The sequence below is a fragment of the Carettochelys insculpta genome, chromosome 1 (assembly GCF_033958435.1).
Source record: "Carettochelys insculpta isolate YL-2023 chromosome 1, ASM3395843v1, whole genome shotgun sequence".
In the NCBI taxonomy this organism is placed as follows: Eukaryota; Metazoa; Chordata; order Testudines; family Carettochelyidae; genus Carettochelys; species Carettochelys insculpta.
This window is the reverse complement of record NC_134137.1, coordinates 248679698-248700292: the sequence shown is the minus strand read 5'-3', so window position 1 is coordinate 248700292 and position 20595 is coordinate 248679698. Positions and strand designations below refer to the sequence as shown.

The 20595-nt window shown below is 43.2% G+C and overlaps 1 protein-coding gene across 1 annotated transcript in view; it reads right to left on the bottom strand.

Moving 5' to 3' along the window:
* Positions 1–20595, bottom strand: part of SCUBE1 (signal peptide, CUB domain and EGF like domain containing 1) — a 350710-nt gene that overhangs the window by 51725 nt on the left and 278390 nt on the right. Inside the window, exons 10-11 of the mRNA XM_075003815.1 lie at positions 9602–9718; positions 2142–2264 (exon numbers count right to left, since the gene is read on the bottom strand). Coding sequence (XP_074859916.1) covers positions 2142–2264; positions 9602–9718 — 240 coding nt within the window. The remainder of the gene's footprint in view (positions 1–2141; positions 2265–9601; positions 9719–20595) is intronic.

The window sequence follows — 20595 nt, the reverse complement described above, 5'->3', positions numbered from 1 at the left end:
TTTTATTGTGGGAACAAATTCTGTTCTAGAAAGAAAGGGAATACAATACAATATGTTATTGGTATAATTATATACTATGCCTCAAAATATTATTATTCCTATTACTCGTTTATGGCTCATTTCTGAGGACTAGTTTGTACGCTGGGAAGGGGACAATCGAGAAAGAATTTTCCATCTCCAGTTTCTATAACAATACTGAGCTCTTATACAGCATTTTTCTTCTACAGAGCAGAAATAACTTGACAAAGAAAAAGGAGGAAACTGAGGCACAGAATGGTGCTGTGACTTGGCTGTACTCACAGAGAAATCCAGGGGCAGAGGAGGAAACAGAACACAATCTCCTATCCACATGAACACACTGCCTTCCATTTAGAGAAGGGTTTATTGTAGAAAGTAAATGTCTTTATCTATTGTTCTGTCTGTCTACCAATGCATGCTAGATGCTTATATTAATTCCTAGAAGCTTGAAACCTAAACATAGGTCAAATTATTTCTAAAATGTCAGGACTATCCTTTAAAAATATAATTCATATTAAGTTAGCTGGAAGAGTCAGATGATGTCCATTTTGTGTAATTAAGGAAATACTGTAGAATATCAACATGACTTCACTTTGTTTTTCTTCAATATTGTTATTAGCTGCCCACCTCTGTGACTTTTCCTGTCGTACAAGCAAGTCGAGTCCCTGTACTCGCAGTTTGGTGATTTTTCAGACTAGCTCAAAGCAATAAAGACTTCTTAGATCACTGAATCCTGCAAGGGCAGAAATTAATTCTCACAAAGGATGCCTCAGATACTGAACTCACATTATGCTTTATTTGAGCCAATCTCTGTTTTCAGAGGTTTTGAGACTGGCCTTAAAGATACAGGCTGGAAGGCCAAGGAAGTGGGAAGAAAAGATCTCAGTGCAGGAGCGTGTTTACCCATAATCCTTCAAACATGGTCATAGTCCTATAAAGAGATTATTGAAGTATATAAAGTTACACATATGCTTACTTGTTTGTAGTTTGTGCCTTGGTGAATGTACGTAAATTATTTTCCTCAAAAGATCTGCTTTGTTATTGTAAATAACAATAAAAATTATAAAGAAACCACTACAAGGGCTGGGCTAATTTCTCTGTGGGTTGTGCCCTCAGGCATTCACAGTCAATGCTTTCAAATCTCTAGCCACAACAGGAAGTTCAGGCTACATGTCCATTGTATCAGTGACCTCTGTCAATGCTTATTAGTGCTAGCAGAGGTTGCCATTTCTGTGGTGTGGATGTAGCCCTTAGAAACTGGTCGGACACCATCAATTAGTATGACAAAGGCTATGAAAGAACCCTAACTAATACTAATACTAATACTAATACTAATACTAATACTAATACAATAAATCCTTTAGGATTATGATGTGCTATTTTAAACACAGGGCTAACCCTGTGGTCTTCATTAGGCTGGAACATAGATTGGAGTAAGTGGGTGTTTTGTCTGAATGAGGAATGCAGGATCAGGCCCCAAACACAGCTGTCAGAAGGCATTCATAAAATCATAGAATCCTACGGCTGGAAGGGACCTCAGGAAGTCATTGAGTCCAGCCCCCTGCCCAAGGCAGGATCAACCCTAACTACATCACCCCAGCCAGGACCTTTTCAAGCTGAGACTTAAAAACCGCTAGGGATGGAGACTCCACCACCTCTCCAGGTAACACGTTCCAGTGGTTCATAACTCTCCTGGTGAAAGAGTTTTTCCTAATATCCAACCTCCCCCTCCCTCTCTGTAACTTGACACCATTGCTCCTTGTTCTGCCATCTGTCACTACTGAGTGAAGAGTTTTACCCTTGTTAATGAAATAACAATCATATCCATCCACTCCAGAAATATGTAAATCAAATTAAAATATATTTACAAGATAATGTCACAGCACAGCTGTTTCTGTTGTGTGTAAAATTAGACCTAAACTGTTCCAAAGCACAAGAAAAAGAGGTGGATGTGGTGGTAACAGAAGTTTACCATACAGTACCTGACTACACACACTGAGGATCACCGATGCCCATGTGGTCCATCAAAAATAGATTTCTATTTCTGGCCTTTCCAAGTTACTAGTCCCAAGTGGAAAAAACGGCATGACATGATCACATAAAAATAAAAGTAACTCACTTACCAACACAGTCCTTTTTATTCCAGTGTAGCTTCTTTCCAGGTGGACAGACACACTCGTAGCTTCCCATTGTATTAATGCACCCATAGTCGCAGCTGCCGTTGCTGATACTGCATTCATCAACATCTGAAAATACATTTGAACAGTTCAGTATAATACTATACAATATGTAATACACACACATTGTGTACTAAAACCAGTGTGCATAAGCCCGAATGTCTCTATTATGCATGTCATATAATCATATAATAATTATATATAAATATGTATAATGCAGACAGCAAAACATTTTAGTGCAGAGGATATTTAAGCATCCTTATACAGACACTCACATAGCCCCTAGTCCTGTGAAGATTTATGCACGTGTGTCAGTTTACTTATTGGAACTAGTCACACTACAATTGATGAAATTACTCACCATACGTAAAGCAGATGTGTAACGTGCTACAGGATTGGAACCATAATGCATATTGCATTAAATTGACAACCTCAAAGCAGTACATTTCCGTGAGAATTAGTAATTTTTACTTATCAGAAAAATATATTATTCATAACATAAGTTGTATAATATAGAGGAACAGAACATATGTTTTAAAAGTGGATTATATTTAAGGGAGACAACACATATTTGATGGGAATGGGTATATTAAGCATAATTTGTTTAGTCTACTACTCAGATGGTATTAATGAAAAGAAGGAGTCTTGTTATAGCCAAGCAAAGCAATTACCAAAAATGTGTCAACTGATATTCTCGTTAAAGGTTTTAAACTTCAGAAATATTTGTTCAGAATTAAGCGTTACTTGTTTAATTTACTCCATCAGCATTTATGTAAGATTTCATTTATATCCCGGAATAAAACACCGTAAAAATATTCAGTGCTGTTGCAGCCATTGGCTGTATGAGGTTGAAAAGAGACACAGCTTTGAAATTAATTCAGGGCTCATAATGTATGGCTGTTCCTAGTCAGAAATGTAAGTTTGGTTTTGGCCACTAGAAACCCATTATTCTACAGTCATAAAGTAGTTAACAGTACGTTCAGTGCTGTGTTGCCAACTCACATGAATTTACTGCCAGTCTTGTGCTATCTGGCATTTTTCTTCAAGCCCCAGATGTTGGAATCAAGAGACTGCATGAAAATTTTAGCTTTCATTTCTTTTAAAAAGTAAAGTTTCTAACCTTCATGCTTGCAAAGACAAGCTGTGAAATATGAAACCACTATACTGTAAAGTCTCAGAGAAATAACGTCTGGCTGGAAAAAAAAATCAGGAGTTTTTTTAAACCAATACTATTATGAGTATTTTTTAGGGCCCAACTCTAGGTCTGTGAATGTTTGGGGTGGCAATACTGATGATTGCTTCCTGAAAGTGAAACGACAGCTCTATGGCTCCCTACCTTCCTGTAAGGCTCTTGTGAATTTCACTTATTGCCTGTAAAACTGAGAAGAACTTTCCTGGAGGAGTGTAGAGGCTGGACATCCTGACTCTGCTTCTTCCCAGCTTCAGGACCTGGAGGAGCACAGAGAGCTGGAGTGATTTGACTCACCCTTTAAGGCTTGGCTCTCTGCCTCTCAGCCCTGGAATTGGAGGATGTGATAGTGGATATCTCAGCTCTCTGTATCTCCAGACTGGAGCAGGTCGATTCTTGTCAATTTCACACAGGAAATAGACAAGATTCTTTCAGGTGAGCAGCTGGGAAGTAGAAACATTCTGTTTTGGTTCTTCTGAAGTGGACTTTTTCTCAAAAGACCTTCACTGAAAAATTTCATAGTTTTGGCATTGTGGCCCAACTGGGGATGGACATTTCTCAGAAACATAGTTTTTTGTTGTTGTTGTGGGAAGAGATTTGTATTTTTTGGCTAGCTTTAAAGAAGACGCCTGGTTTCAGAGGTACTGGAGACATGCAGCCTTTATTGACTTGCACAGTCAGGCAGTGTCAGATTAAGGACTGTGAAAAATGGTCACTGTAAGTACAGGTGGCCTTTACCAGAACATACACTTCTAACAGAGCTCCAATGAAAGCAATAAGGATTGTATATGCAGATGGAGGGAATGCTATGGCCCATTATGAGGGCACTCCTTTTCATTATTTAGATGCTATTGAAGAATGAGAGAACAAAAATAAGATGGAAGTGGTTTGATATCAATAGAATTCTGACAATTCCCTGCCTCAGCTCTTACACAGTGGAAAGTTCATGAAGAATCAAATTTGAACTGCAACTTTTTGAGGGTTCTGAAATGTGTTATTCCTCTTCCCTCCCAGTTGTCTGAATTTTAACTTTCGCTTTTGTGCCACATGGACTATACCCAGCATGGTTTATTTATTCTATCAAACATCTTCCCCGGGAACAGATGAAACCTGATGACATAGGGCTGAACTGTAAAGCTCAGCTCCAGATCAAGATCTGAACAAGGGTAGACTCAGCCTGAAGATTTTAGTTCTGCCCATTCCAGAAATAAGGCTATCTGAATCTGAACTGAGTCTGGCCCAACATTTATGGGTATTGAGAGCTAAGATTTGGGTCTTGGCCCATTTTTATTAAAACAAAACAACAAACAGGGCCGCTATTAACCAAAACTTTGGAGTCTCCAAAAATAAACATCTCCTCTTTGTTCCCTATCTGGCATAGATACTCACAGCCCTCAGAACTGATCTTGTTTCTACAGCTACTCGAGTGGATTCTGCTCCCCAGTTCCTCAGCCCAGATGAACTCCTTATATTTCTCTCACCCAGTCCCTGGATAGTTCTGCTCCCTCATTAACTCACTGCATGCATATGCTGTCTCCTGTTGCTCCTGCTTCTCTCCCAAAGAGAAGTAAGACATGGCTATCATGAGTGGAGGTCCTAGTTTAACCTCATAAAAGTTGGGCAATTGAGGCAGAAATAATAAGTCAAATTCTGCCTCAGTTACTCCTGTATATAACATCTTCAAACTGAGTTGTATGATCATTTAATCAATACCACAATTTCTTTGATTGCCCTGTTAATTCCTGGCTATTAATACTGTAGGTGGGGGAAACTGACACAGATTTTTTCATATACCTCAAAATGATGAATGCTTAGAGCCATACTCAGCTGTCAGTAACTCTCCTGAGCTAAATAGGCTTATTGTGTTTCTACACTGGTCGGGGGGTGACTGAACTGAATCTGACTCTGAACATGTTGCTTTTGCGGGTTTAAAATTAGGCCCTTAACATGATCTGAATATACTTTTGTTGATAGCTTCACACGTGTTACACAGATTATATTTTGCATAATTTCAGGGTTCTCTGGAAAAAAACACCGCCAAAATCTCTACTTTTACCAAACAAAACATTAAAGTAAAAAGAGTGACCAGAAAAATCCTTTTGACCCTCGGTCTTTTCTAACATTAATTTAGGTGAAAGGCTGAAGGATGGAATGGATGGACTTTCATATATTGTTTGTTTACACTGTGTTTTTATAAGAATGATCTGATTAATTAAAAACATTGCTCAGACCTCATATACTTGACATGTTCAACCAGAAAATCTATAATTTTGCTTTGACCAGAATTTGTAAAGGTTCAGATAGGAGACCACAGAAATTCCTCAGAGCATGTCTAATGCTGCAGTTAAAAAGCCACAGATGGCCTGTGCCAGCTGACTTGGGCTCAGAGGGCTTGGATTGTAAGGCTTGTTTAACTGCAGTGCAGACTTCCAGGCCTTGGCTGGAGCCCAGCTCTAGTGCCCTGTGAGGCATGAGGGTCCCAGAGCTCAGACTGCAGCCCATGCCAGAAAATATACACCACAGTTAAACAGCTATGCAGCCTGAGACCCAGGAGCCTGCATCGGCTGGTACAAGCTAGCTGTGGGTGTCTAACTGCAGTGTTGACATCCCCTCAGAGTGATACTCCCCTCAGAGTAATAGCCCGTGTCGTGACAAAAGGTTGCGAACTGTGATACACATGCTGCACAGTGGACTTAAACTCAAAAGTGGCATGAAATTCTGTGATCCTTATCATGCAGAGATAGTGCCCACAGCAAAGTTTATAACGTCCAGGCTATGTGAGAGAAAACGGCCACATGGCTATTATTCCATCAAACATTTTGTCAGATAATCTCCCAAACACCACTAGATATACCCTAACCCAATCCTAGCTGCCAGCAGTTATGAATTAGGTGTGAGAGATTGGTGTGTTTTATTAAGCATAGGACTGGAATGAGTAGGCCGGAGTTCTAGTACTGGCTCAACAAAACTTTAGCAAGTCACACAAACCATGTGCCTCAGTTTCCCCATTTACAAAATGGGGATATTACTAACTTTTCTAACTGGAAGAGGAGGATTATTTAGATAATGTACAGAAAATGATTTGAATGTGGACAATATTTTGTAAGTACTATGCATTAATAGCTTGGGGCAAAGGACCAGCTTTAAATTAACCAACTCATTAAAAGTATGTTGAAGGTAGACTGATATAAATGTTGTGTTTTTATTTATTTAAAAACAACAGATTATATTTAATTACATAGGTTAAAAATTCCATCCCCTCCTATTATTTTTGTGTGTTTCTTGTCCTCGTAGGTCCTTACCCTACATATACATGCATGAGTCCCATAGGCTACGTCTACACGAGGACGCTACATTGAAATAGCTCAATAGCTTGATGTAGCGAAATTGAAATAAGCTATTTCGACATGTAGTGTCCACACATCCTCCAGGGCTGGTGCCATCGACGTTGAACGTCGATATAACGCTACATCTAAATGGGCCCCGCAGGGGAGCATCTACACAAAAAAGCAGCCCCGATCAGAATAAGGGGGCTAGGAAAGCCTGTGGACAGGGTCACAGGGTGGACTAGCCCTTCTGGGGCAACAGCAAGCCTCTCCCTTAAAGGGCCCCTCCCAGACACACTCGGTCTGCACAGCACGAGGTCCGCAGAGCCAACAACTGGTTGCAGACCCTGTGCACTCAGCATGGACCCCCAGCTGCAGCAGCAGCAGCAGCAGCAGCAGCCAGAAGCCCTGGGCTAAGGGCTGCTGCATGCAGTGACCATAGAACCCTGCAGGGGCTGGACAGAGCATCTCTCAACCCCTCAGCTGATGGCTGCCATGGAGGACCCTGCTATTTCGACGTAGTGGGGCGCGGATTGTCTACATATGCCCTACTTCGATGCTGGCGCTATTCCCATCTTCTGATGGGGATAGCGATTTCGACATCTCGCTGTCTTGTGTTGATTTCAACTCCGAAATAGCGCACAGCATGTGTAGGTGCACCACATGCTATTTCGAAATAGGGTTGGCTATTTTGAAATAGCCGGCTAGTGTAGACACACCCATAATGGGTTAAAGGCCCATGAACCATATTAATTACACCTGTGCTGCAAGTAGTTGGTTGTTTTTCAGCTAACTGGGCCAGGATGAAGAGGGGTCAGGTGACACTTGGGCCTCAGAGAAGGCAGAGGGAGTTCACAGGGAGGAGAAAAGTTCTTGTGAAGGGTCTAGATCTAGACTCTGCAGGAGACCAGAAGCTCAGGAAGAAGCACTCTGAGGGTGTCAGTGCTCAATACCCTAGCAGGGGAAGAGACGCCGCAGCAATCCCAGAAAGGGAAGTGGAACAAACTGCAGAAGATGGGCAGATCTGCAAAGGCTTTTGATGTTAGATGGACTTGTTCATCACAGTGAACAAGACTTTTGTCAATAGGAGGGCTGTGTCAACCCCAAAGGCTGGCCAGGGTGAGGACCCACTGCAGGAAGCAGCTCTGCTGACAGAGGACACGTGCAGCAATGAACGTAATTGTTTAAAGAGACTTTACCCATGTGGAAGCTGCCTGCAGTGTTGTTATACCCATGTTGGTCCCAGGACATTAGAGAGACAACTGATAGGTGTAGTGTGACTGCTATATTTGGTGGCGGGGGGGAAGGAGGAAGCATGCGTGTGCACACACACGTTGAAGGCAGTTCCTTTGGCTCATTGGCTCCCCTAGCCCCCAGCCTGCCGTGGTACTTGGGTGAAGTGGCACATGACCTAATAGGAAACCCCTCCCCGTACATGTTGCTTGTGTGTTTGTGGGCAATGTCTCCCTACACCACCCCCACTATGCCCATGGAATAGGGTGACCACATCTCCCTATCCCAAATATGTGACAGGGAGATATGGGGGGTCCTCCCGGTCTGCAGCTGACGTCCTTGGCTGCCCCATGCCTCGGGCACCGGGAAGAAGGCAGCAGCTGCAGTAGTGCTCATCCCGGCTCTCCTGAGGCATGGGGAACCAGGAATTGGATGGCAGCCACATGGGTGGGCTCCTGGCTCTCCACACCTTGGGAAGGAGGTGGGAGCTGCTCTGGTACTCCTCCCGGCTTTCCCGAGCCTCAGGGAGCTGGGGAGGAAGTGGCAGTGGCACCCATGCTCCCCCCCCAGCTTCCCTGAGCCTTGCAGAGGCAGGAAGGAGGCGTCAGCCACTCCAGTGCTGCTCCCGGCTCCCCCAACGTGTGAGGAGCTGGGAACTAGGTGGCAGCCACCAGGGGTGGGCTCCCAGCTTCCCCCCGCCTTGGGGAGGCAGGAAGCAGGAGGCAGCCACCACCCCCAGCCCGAGCTCCAACATACCTCTCTTTCTGCAGGGTCCCCTGCTGGCTCCCTTGGGCGTGGCCAGAAAGCACATGAGTACCTGCTCTCCATGTGCTATCCAGCCAGCAGCCATGCCTGCGCGCCAGCAGGGGGTCAAATACGGGACAATTAGATCCTTTTTGTTAAAAAAGAGTTGGGCCGCCTTTCTGGCGCCTGAAATATGGGGCTATCCCACCAAAAGCGGGATGGACGGTCACCCTCCCATGGAAACACGGCGAATGAGGTGATGTTTTACAGCGGACCAGTTTGTCTTGGTGAAGGAGACGCTTTTCTGTTACACAGAGAAGACTTGAAGAAGAACTCAGTGAGCTGAAAAGCTCATTTCTTCTGCCAACATAAACTGGTCCAGTAAGAGAGAGATCACCTCACCCACCTTGTCTTTTTCATGTGGAAGATAGTCATGTGTGCAAGGAGTTGCAGAGTCAGGGCTCAGGCTGCAATTTGTTAGGAGTGTGTGTGGGGGGGTTGGTGGGAGACCATATTTTCCTGTGTGCTTACACATTGCTGCACTCAGAGATGTCACAGTCCTGAACTGTGATCTGTGAGGAGGACTGTTATGTCATGTCCTTGTGGAGGCTCATTGATGTTAATGAGACTCCGTGGGAAAGCAGCAGTCAGCTTGTATGGATCTCAATGGAGGATCACGGTCTAAATTGGGGCCTTTGGATGCTACTGCAACAGAAATGATGGATGGTCATTTTCCTTGTCACGCTCTTTTCCCAAGAATACCTAGGCAGATTTGAGGCTTTATATAGTTGGTCATATCTGGCTAGGTTCACCTAGCTTTAATCTGATGTCTACAATCGTAACAGGCAAATATCCTTGGGTCAGTAGATGGTTACACAAAACAAGAATATATACATTAAAATCAGTCTCCAAACCTCCACAGTGTGTCATGCCGTACAAGGTGTAGCCTTTGTGGCAGAGACATTCAAAACTTCCTGGGTAGTTGATGCAGGTATGGTCACAAGTCCTTTCGAATGAGCACTCATCTATATCTGAATTCAGAGCAAATACGTTTAAAAAAGTCAGAATGCAGTTATTTCAGATGGACAGAATTTAACTTTCTCATTCACAGCATCAACATAATTAATAAATTGTCTGAGGCATTACAAAGCTTTGAATCAAAATACAAGCTCAATTTTCGTAGAGTTGTAAGAACAGAGGATTCAGAGTATGGGAAGGAAGGAAGGAAGGAAAGAACTTTACAGGAATAAAGCAGTATGTCAGCACATATACACTTTGTCCTGTAGGTGACACCATTTAACCTCTGATAGCATATCAAGCCTCACAAACATGAGATGCATATTCAGATGTTCTATTCCATTCTCAATTCTTACAAGAATAATGAACAGCATTGCATGGCATTTCTGCTCTATCCCAGGGCACACAAGAATTAGTAAGGAAGAAATGCATTTTTAAAAATATGATGCTGAGCAGAGTGAAATAAAGCTGCACTTAATAGAAAATACCACAGACAAGATATAATGTTATAGACATTTTAAACAACACATGCAGGATGACAGCAATTTTACAGAGCAAATTTTGTCAGTAAATCTGTCACCTGGAATCCCATTTTTTCCCCTAAAATCCTGTTTAGACCAATTCCTCAGGAATATTTTTCAGTTAATAGATTAGTTTAATAAAATGGGCTTGGTTTAAGGTTTTCATTTGAAATTAAACAAAGAAATTGAACTCCAGTGTATTGAAATGTATAGAAATTGGGTGCTGTCCTTTTAAATAGTTTGGGAGCCTGCTGGTGATCCTCGCTGTGTTCTGCATTTTAGAAACCAGCCAGAGCAGCAGTGTACATACGTGGTACTAGGTCCTGTATGTTGTCTCTATTTAGGAAACAGTGAACACCCATGAATATTACTGAGATCAGACACTGTTTATGGGGATATTATCCAAAGCATAGGCACTATAAATGTTCATATATTTCGATGTTTAATGGACACTTCTGTGCCTGCTCTTTCAAACCCCTCACTGAACTGCTTGCGCCCAAAGTGTGAAAATTTGCCCATTGAAATTAAGCTCTATGTAAGTATTTGCAGGGTCAGGATTTTCATGTCTGTTTATGGCCATATTTCTAACACTATACCATTTATATTTCATGTGATATTTACACAGCTCTTTCAATGTGCTGAACATACACATGCAAAGATAATCCACAGAAAAATTTAAAGAACAAAATAAAAAGTATTCATACATGTACAATACATAATATAAAGTGAAATACACTTGAGACATAAGACATGAAATTCTCATTCGTGCGTGCGTGTGTGTGTATGAGAGAGAGAGAGAGAGAGAGAGAGACGCTCTCTTCACACATTCAAACCAAAAATAATGATTCCAGGTTTTCCTTTTTTGCATACATCCTTTTAAATGAGTTTTCCCATTTGAGTTTTCCTTCAATGTGTTTGATTTCTAAAGTTATTTTCTTGGGGTTATATTTCCAACTTTGGAAATATTTACTGATTTCAATATATTTTAAAAATGTCAAACTGTTTCCCCCAAATAAACAAAACATTTACAACTGAATTTGGAAGCCACCACTACAGCTGACGTTTAAAAGAATTCAAACTTAGAAGCAGCCAAATAATGCACATTAGTTTCATTCATGTATGACAGTATCCTCGGTATGGCTCCACTAGAAATTCACAAGGACCATTCATTGTTGGCCCCTGATTTAATTTTGAGATTTCTTCTTAAACACAAAATGCAAACTAAACAAAATCCCTTCATCATTCTTCAGTAATGGTGAAATCCTGCACCGTTTAAGTCATCCAGAATCATGCCATTAACATAAATGACTGCAGGGTTAAGCCCTAACTTCTTTGACATTAACAAGGATTTATACCACTTCTTGACTCCAAAAGCAACAGTTTGCTTACAACAAAAACATACTCTCGTGGAATGTGTAAATGATTTCTATGGAATGAAATACTGTATCTACTATAAGCTAATAGAGATGCTAAGCATTTTTATTATAATACAAATACTTTTTTAAAAGGCAATTTTCCCACTTAATTATAGCACCCAACCAATCAGGATTATGCTCTTTCTGTAACTGTTTGGGATGGGAAACCCTGTATGCAGACTTCTCATTTTAAAAATAACCCGTTTGGTACTCTCTCCTCAATGTTTGACCTAGCAAGATGTCCCCATGCTAGGCTATCCCCAAAGCTCTGAATTTTCTGCAACCTTGTGACTACAGACTCCACCAGTCTCCTGTGGAATTCAACACTAGCCATAGAAAAGGGAAAATATTCACCACTTACTCTGCATTAAAGGAAGCTGGCTGCATACTACAGTCAGGAGGGTAGAATCTTTTTTCAGAATCTCTTTTCGACTGTGCTACTAGTGTTCAGGATGAGTATGACTGCTGACTCCTAGAAATCCTTTGATTAGTTAGCACTGTTGCATAAGTCCATGCCCATGTCTTCTTCAGAAGGCTGTGCTTAACCAGCATTAACTCTGGTTAACACAATGAAACATGCACATCTTAATAGTGATTCAACAACACTCTTTAGTGGCGGCTGTGATGTCTAGTGGTTAGCAAATTGAACTGGGACTCGTGTGTCCTGGGTTCTATTCCAAATTATGTCAGGGGCCTATTGGGTAGCTTTGGGCAAGTCACACCATTGCTCTCTTCCTCGGTTTCCCCATGTGTAAAATGGGGATAAGAAGATTTTCTCCCTTGAAATCTAGCACTGTATAAGAGATAGCAACAGGGTCTGAACTGAGTTGCCCCTGGGAAGAGGGCCTAGTTTCATTTAGTTTCACCAACAGAGCTCAAGCCTTGGCAAAATGCCAACACAAGTTGGTATGCTTTAGGCAGTCAAGACCTGATGGATATGGGACAATCATCACTCCACATTTTGATCACTGAGTATTTTATATAACAGCAGGGGAAACTGAACAAAACAGGCTAGGCAGTATGGGAGCAACCATCTCCCCCTCTGCCCCAACACACTCTGGAAGGAGACATAAGATGGTCCCTGCCATCCCCTTTCAACCAATTGAGAGGAAGGGTCAGATAGTGGAGATGTCAGAGTGAAGAGGAAATAAGAATGTAAATTTATGCTCTAAAAATCATTTGAATTGTATCTTGCTATAAAAAAGCTGAGGCCCGCACTGGCACTCTCTGCACTGTGAGGCATTTTTGTTGAGATACACACTGATTTTGTTTTCATTACAGAGCCATTGTTTGCTATAACATTGCAACACAAGGCATGTGTGCTAAAGCTGGGAAAACCAGCAAGAGCAGCATTTCAAAAGTGACTTTCTAAATAGCACTGCCACATGTGGTCAAGCCATGTGGGAAGCTGCTTGCACGAGGGCACCACAACAACACACAGCTGTATGAATGGGACTATGCTTAACTTCACAGATATAGTTTATTCAGCCACTTGGGGAAGAAATGTGACTCTGGAACTTCTTGGTTCTTTTAGTGCCTTCCTTTTATTGGCTTGTTGGTCCAGGTTGCCCAGAGATGACAGGGTCTCTCCAGTCATCTCCAGAATGCTTGCAAATGATTGTTTGATCATGGTTCGTTTAAGGTTCCTTTATTCTCACACATCTATATTAACAATCTGTTCTATGTTACACAGGAGATAGCTTAGTGTATTACATCCATCCCTCACCTTGAGCTCTGGGTATTAAATACTGCCTTATTTAGAACACACAATGACTCTGGGCATTTTATCTTGACCTCTTCGTAAAAAAGAAAATCACCGCAGAAGGTGGGAGGGGGCATTCCCTATTTTTTATGGGGCTATGTTTATGAATCTGAATATGACATACCATGCTTTATGCAAGGTCCTTCAGATGAATATCTTTGGAAAGGTTGTAATCTATTGATTATGATTTTACCATTTTAATGTATGTGGAATTCCTGTATTTTAAGATAAAAACATGAAGTATAAACCTGTGTTAGTAATGGAGTCATGCTAAGTGAGGGCCATTAGTAATACTCAAGGGACTTAATGGCCCAGTACTCAGGACAAAGATCTGAAAATAGACTTGTTCTTCCTGTAAGCACAGGAGAAGGAGGAACTTTGATGGATCCTACCAAGACATGTGGAAATGTCACCTGATGCTGAGATCCATTGTGGATGCAGTATTTTTCCACAAGAGAAAAGGGAAAGTTTAAACTGAATACAAAGCATTACTGCCTTTTGCAAAACCTAATTAAGGGTGGAGAGTGAGATAATACAGGTTGTTAGTTCTTGGCTACCCCACCCAAGATGTCTGCTGGACACATCTAAGACTGAACTGGGTGAAGGATTGGGCCCAGTTGGGAAAGCCTTCTAGTCTGTAAAAAATTTATTAGAACAACTTTGAGAGTGAGATATATAATCAGTTTCTTAGCATGTTAAACTTAAGCTTGCCGGTTCTATTTTATTTTGTCAAGTACACTTCATCATTCTGTCTGCTCTCATGCTCACTTACATCCCACTTTTTAAACTTAATACATCACTTTTGTTTATTAATAAACTCAGTGTCAATCATTTTTACCTGGGGGTGGGGCAAGCAGTCTGTGCATAACTCTCTTTACATTGAGAAGGAGGGAGACTCTCATGAGTTATACCATACAGCTCTCTATACAGCATAAGACGAATTGATCTGGGAACTTGGCTTCGAGAGGGCAAGGGCACCATTCTGGGAGGGTGAGGAGGCCATGTGCACCAGGGCAGGGCTTGCTCTTCTTCCTCATCTCCTCACTATCAGGGCACGAGGGAAGCACACAACTTGCATGCATTCCTCTCACTCCCAGCTGGTGAGAAGAGGGGCAGGGGAGTGAGTGACACAAGCTGCGGACTTTCCCGACAGTGATGGGAAGGGACGAAGAGAAAGCAGCCTGCCTGTTTGCATGGCTGTAGCGCACTTGGCCATCTTGAAATGGTGCCCTTGCTAGAGGGACTGGGCAAATGAGTGTTGAAGGCAGGTATCTCACTGTGATGTTTTCAGTTAAGATCTGCAGCTTTGGGGGCCTGACCCGGATCCTGTATCCATGTTGCACCAGACTGCTGTGCCTCACTCAACAAGACACAGTACTGGGGGCCCAAGCTGGCATGGAAAACAAGCTCAGTGGAGTCTCAGCATATTGGCTGACGTCACCAAAGGGTTGCAGTCTGTAAGTACCTCCATGAGAAACAAATATTTAATAATGGGCTCTTCAGTTCACCCACCGGCTGGAAGCTGAAGCGAAACAAATGCAAAGGGGAAATAAGGTGAGATTAACTCCCCACTGGAACAACTTACAAGGGGCGTGGCAGATTCTCCACCCCGACAATTTTTAAACAAAGACAGGCTGTTTCACTGAAAGGTTTGCCCTAGGAATTATCTTGGGGAAGTTCTTTGGCCTGGGTTCCACAGAAGATCAGCACAGAGGATCACAGGGGTCCTTTCTGGCCTTGGAACTTATGAGCTGAGTGTTTGACACATAGTTGGGGAGTTACATGGGCCTGTGGTGCCCCAGCACCAGGCATACTCCTGGCTTGGCATGGTCTCCTGGCTGCTGCCCACCTGCGCTCCATGCCCCCAGCATCGCCCTCTCCCCTGCTGCCTCATGTGCTCCCCCGCACATCCTCCAGCCCCACCTGCTGCTCCCTGGGCAATTAAAAATGCCCCAGGGGCCCCAGCAGCAGTGCAGCAGGGTTAATGCAGCTTCTGAGCTCTCACTCACCCTGGCTGCTGGGTAAGTCCTGTGATGGTGGTGGGGGCAGCTCTCTGTACTGCCCCCAAATTTCCTCTCCTCCTCAAGCCCCCAAACTCCTTCTCAGAGTCTGCCCCCAGGTCCCCCACCCCAAGGCCGAGGCCTGTACCTCCAACTCCCTCTTGCACCCCGTTCCCCAATCTTTCTCCCAGATCCTGCACCCAAGACCCCCACCCTGCTTCCAAGCGCCGCCAGGCTCCAGCCCTCAACCCCTCCAGCACCGGAACACCATCCCAGAGCCTGCCCCACTCCTGTCCTTCAGTCACCTGCTCCAGTGAAGAGCCTGCACCCCACATTCAACCCCCCCCAGAGCCCACACCCATCCATCATCCAACAATAACAGGTATGTTTTATAATTCTCTGGCTCTGGTCCTGGTCCTTTTATTTCAGCTTGGTCTTTGGGGGTTTTTACACATTGGTTTTGTGACTATCCTGGCCCTTTTGTAATGTTTAAATGCACTAAGGCATCTTTTAAACCATCTTTAGTTTCTTGAATTTAGTGCTTGTAAACATGGGCCAGGCTGACTGGACTGGAAAGAGAAGCCCTTCATTTATTGCCACAAAAAAGCCTTTCCTTTATTGCCAGAAGAAGAGTTACTGCCTAGGCAGAAGTAGTTTCCTGCAGCTTCCTCAGACAGCTGAGCCTTAGTGCTAAGCTGAAGGAGCCACTTCTGGGCATGAGAGAGTACCTCATTTACATGCTCACCCAGTCCTTGGCCATTCTGCTGAGGTGGTGGGTTTCCAATTACAGTAGCACTAATTGTACTGGGGTTTCTGTGATGTGGACACTTGCTCACTTGTGGACTGAGAGCACAGGGCATTGAGAACCCACCCAGAGTAATGATTTTTGGCCAGGCCAAAACTGAGCTGGATTCATACCAGTGTCACCTTAGAAATGAAAGACTTCTTTCTGTGTTGCACTACCCATCCCTGAATTCAGTGCTCTGCATTCAGGTCCTCAGAACAGAGCATGTTAAATACATAACGGGACATTTTAAATAGCATTGGGCTTGTGAGGCAAACTGATAAACATCTGAACATTTAAATATGAGGCTGAGAAAAATTACTGGCTTTTCAGATGATTTTGTTCATACACAAATTGATATGGATCCCCAGCTATCTGCGTGTTTACTGCATTTATCGATGTAGAACTCATTTTGATAGAGGCACAGGTGTGTTTACTGACTTTATCTGGGGATATGGTTGTAGAATGCAACCAATTTATGGCTTGATCCACTCAGGCATTTAAAAGAAAATCTATAAAAATATGGATTTGTTTCTCTTAATTTCTTTCCCATTGTTTTATTTTATAATACTGTTAAACTGGAGGAAGGGTGAAACCTTACTGAAGCTAGTAGGTGTAACAGCTGCCTCAAACCAGTGTTCCTATAAAAAGTAATTAAGTTGCGTTATGGACTATACAGCTGAAATAAGAGGAGCCACTGCCCAAACCTCAGGCTTCATCCAAGGCTGGAGTAGGAGCTGAACTGTGTGCTCTGAGGGCATTTTCTGTGGGGTCTGAATACAAATGTGGAGGGCTGAGTGTTCTTTGAGGGAGAGGAGAGAGAGAGAGGAAGCATGACAAGATACAGAGAAGGCAGCAAGGAGACAGCAAAAGATGCCTATAGAGCATGACTTTAAGAAAAAAACTAAGAGAGAGAGAGCTTTTTGGTAGAGTGCTGGCTGGTAAGAGGCTTGGAATTGTGAGCAAAGATCATGTTTCCCTTGGTTGATGTCTACTGTGCTCAGGGAAACATGGCTTTATGCTTTTTTTTTTCTGGGTAAATAAACAAGACTGACTCAAGAAATACCTGACTCCATTATCAACCCACAAGATCCTGAGTACCAGTTATCTGCTGGGGCCAAAAGGGATAACAAGGTAACAATATCAGTTTAGCTCTTGGAGGCCACAATTATAAGAAAACTTCAATGTGCTAGGTGTTGTACAAAGACATAGTTTTGGCCCCAAAGAACTTACAATCTATCTTCATTTTTGTGCTAAACTTCTGTATGGATTGTGTGACCCTTCTCTTAGGATCTGCAGAGAACATATGAAATGAAAAATCCTCTTGGGTTCCGACTGATGGCTTCACAGAATTTGTACCTCAAACCTGAAGTGATGACACTGCTGTCACAATGTAACTATCATCCTACTACAACACTTTTCAGTGTAATAGAGTCCTATTTCAGTACTAGGTCACAATATAACACCATGATGATCCTGTCCACCAAACGCAAATTCATGGTTTGGATTTATTTTAGCTCTCTAAGACATCCTGGTCTGATTTTTCTGCTGAACCATTTATATTGCCCTAATTCTGGCTGTGTCTATATATTATTGGAGACACACATCTCCTCGAACTTGAAGGGACCTCAGGAGCTCCTCTTGTCCAGTACTTGGAGCTTTGATTTATAGTTTGAGTACACAGGCTTGCATTAGCTTTCATCAAGTTTGTGTGTTGAAAATAATAGCATAGCTTGATGTGGTGGTGACATGGGCCAGCCATACCTGTACTCATGTGCAGGGCTGCTGATGGCAAAGGGGCTGTTGGTGGCAAAAGGAGCAGTTGCCCAATGGCTCAGTGATTTAAAAGGGCCTGTGTCTCCAGACTCTTTAATCACCGCTGGCCCTGCATGCCACAGTCTGGGGCTGCTTCTACACATGCCACCTCCCATCGGAGGTGGCATGGTAATGAGGCAATTTGAAGCAGGCTAATGGGGCACTAACATGCATATTTAGTGCCTCATTAACTTAATGGCAGCCGCGCGAATTTTGAAGAGCAGTCTTCGAGTTGCAGATTGCCAGTGTAGATGGGGGCAGCTTCGAAATAAGAGCCCCACTTTGGCATTCCCTTACTCCCATAAAACTAGACGGGAGTAAGGGAATGTTGAAGTGGGGCACTTATTTCGAAGCTGCCCCCGATCGGCCCCCATCTGCACTGACAATCTGCAATTTGAAGTCTGCACTTGGAAATTTGTGCAGCTGCCAGTATGCTAATGAGGTGCTGAATATGCATGTTAGTGCCTCATTAACCTGCTTTGAATTGCCTCATTACCATGCAACCTCCGATGGGAGGTGGCATGTGTAGAAACAGCCTGCGGGAGGTATGAAGACGTACAGGTGGCACTGCCTGCCCCAATCCCACCCCTTCCATGAGAAGCCTCACCACTTCCAGGGCTTGGTAAAGTCTGTCATTAGCCCTGCTCATGGGCTTGGAGTGAGTCTGTACTTGGGGAAGCTAGCTTGTGCCATCAACTGCCCCTACTGTAATGGCTACATTATTCTTTTTAGTGCACTAGCTTGAACAGAGCTAAAATGTATCTGTCCTCTTCCAATGGGAAACACCTTCCCAGCTGCAGTGTAGACATACTCAGAAAGTGCCATATAATTAACCATATGCTACAGAACACACAGCATATTCAAATCAGTCAAAGCGAAAGCCAATTACAGCTGTCTGTGTTCTCCTCGCGTTCCTAAGCACCCAGTCCGATGGATCCTTTAGAAGAAAAGAGAACTTCCTTTACCTCATCTACTGCCTAGTCTTGCTCTAATCACACACGCTAAACTCCTTGAAAATAGTGAGTCCATGTTTTAAAAAAAAGACTTCCACCTTTGTAGACGGGCATAAAACAGTAATTTTCTATTTTCCTTCACTGCCTCCCAGTTGCCACCTGTCAACAGCACTGTGCATTTCATAATCAGAGACTACTTGAAGTGGCTGCCAAAGGTACCTGTGGACATTAGCGAGCCTAGAAATCCCACTCAGAGGGGCTGCTGGAGCAAAAAGAGGCCTTGCTTTAGGCCACACCACACCAAAGGATGTCTTGCATTCAGTGTCAGGAAACGGATGGCCTGATGCTGATGTATATAGCTGGCAACCTCATGGTATCACACACTTTCTGACACAACCTGACCTACTTCTGTCCACAACTCATCTGCATATGTTCTCACAGGTCACCTGGGCTGGCTGAGGTCAGCTGGCCTACCCTGCATGGCTACAGAATTTCAATGTAGATGGTTGGGCTCAGCTTATGCCTAAGCTCTGAGATCCCTCGAGGGGGTAGGACTGCGGAGCCTGGGCTCCTGCCTTAATCAAAACATCTACAACTGCAGTTTTAGAGCCTTGTGAGCCCAAGGCAGCTGACCCAGGCTCTGAGACTTGGTGCAACAGAGTGTGTAGACACATCCCACAAAATAACAAGATCACTTTTTGGTTCGTCAAGGTTGCTCTTTAATATAGAAGTCCAGCACAGGCCAAAAGAAACCACATATAGTTATAACAAAGTGTTCATAGGCAATGTCTACACTACAGAGATCTTTTGAAAGAAGCTTCTTTTGAAACTTCTTTTGAAAGAGTACATCCACACACCAAAAAAAAAGCCCAGAAGAGTGATCTGCTGTTTCGAAAGAGAGCATCTACACAGCCCCCTGGTCTTTCAAAAGAACAGGTCAGGGATGAAAAAATCAGGCCCCACGAGGACTGCTCTTTTGAGAAAAAGGTCCTGCGGAGCGTCTACACGTGTTTTCTTCCTGAAACGGGAAAGAAAGAGCGTGTTCAAAAGGAGCACCGCATTCTTTCAATTTACTCTCGAAAGAACGATTTTGTGTGTAGAAGCTCCACTGGGTCTTTCAAAAGAGCCCCCGTCTTTTGAAAAATCTTTCAAAAGAACTTGCTAGTGTAGATGCAGCCATTATGTTTCAGGGTCTGCAATGACAAACCAATAAAGGATGGCGCAAATGAAAAAGAGATAACAGAGAATATTATGAGTATAAAACCTCTTACTTTATTGCTTTCCTGCTGAGTGCTTTTAGTGGGCAAGAACTAGTGCAGGTTGCCATCCTTCCTCCTCCCTCCAACCCCTGCACCCAACCCTTTAAATTTAATCCAAACACCAAACCCCTGTGAGCTTTCTGTTGCGTGACTGACTTGCAAACAAGTCCACTCACTTGTTGCCGAGACCTAGCTGTTAATAATGTACTAATGATCTGCAGAAGAAAAATATCTGGCATTAATTACTACACCTTTTATTTGAACTTAAATGTATAAGTAGCTTAGCCACATCTTGCACTTCAAACACCAGAACAGGCAGCTCTGTCCATTATGACTAACTTCAACTCAGAGTATTTATTTATTTAAGGACTTTACTGCTCTC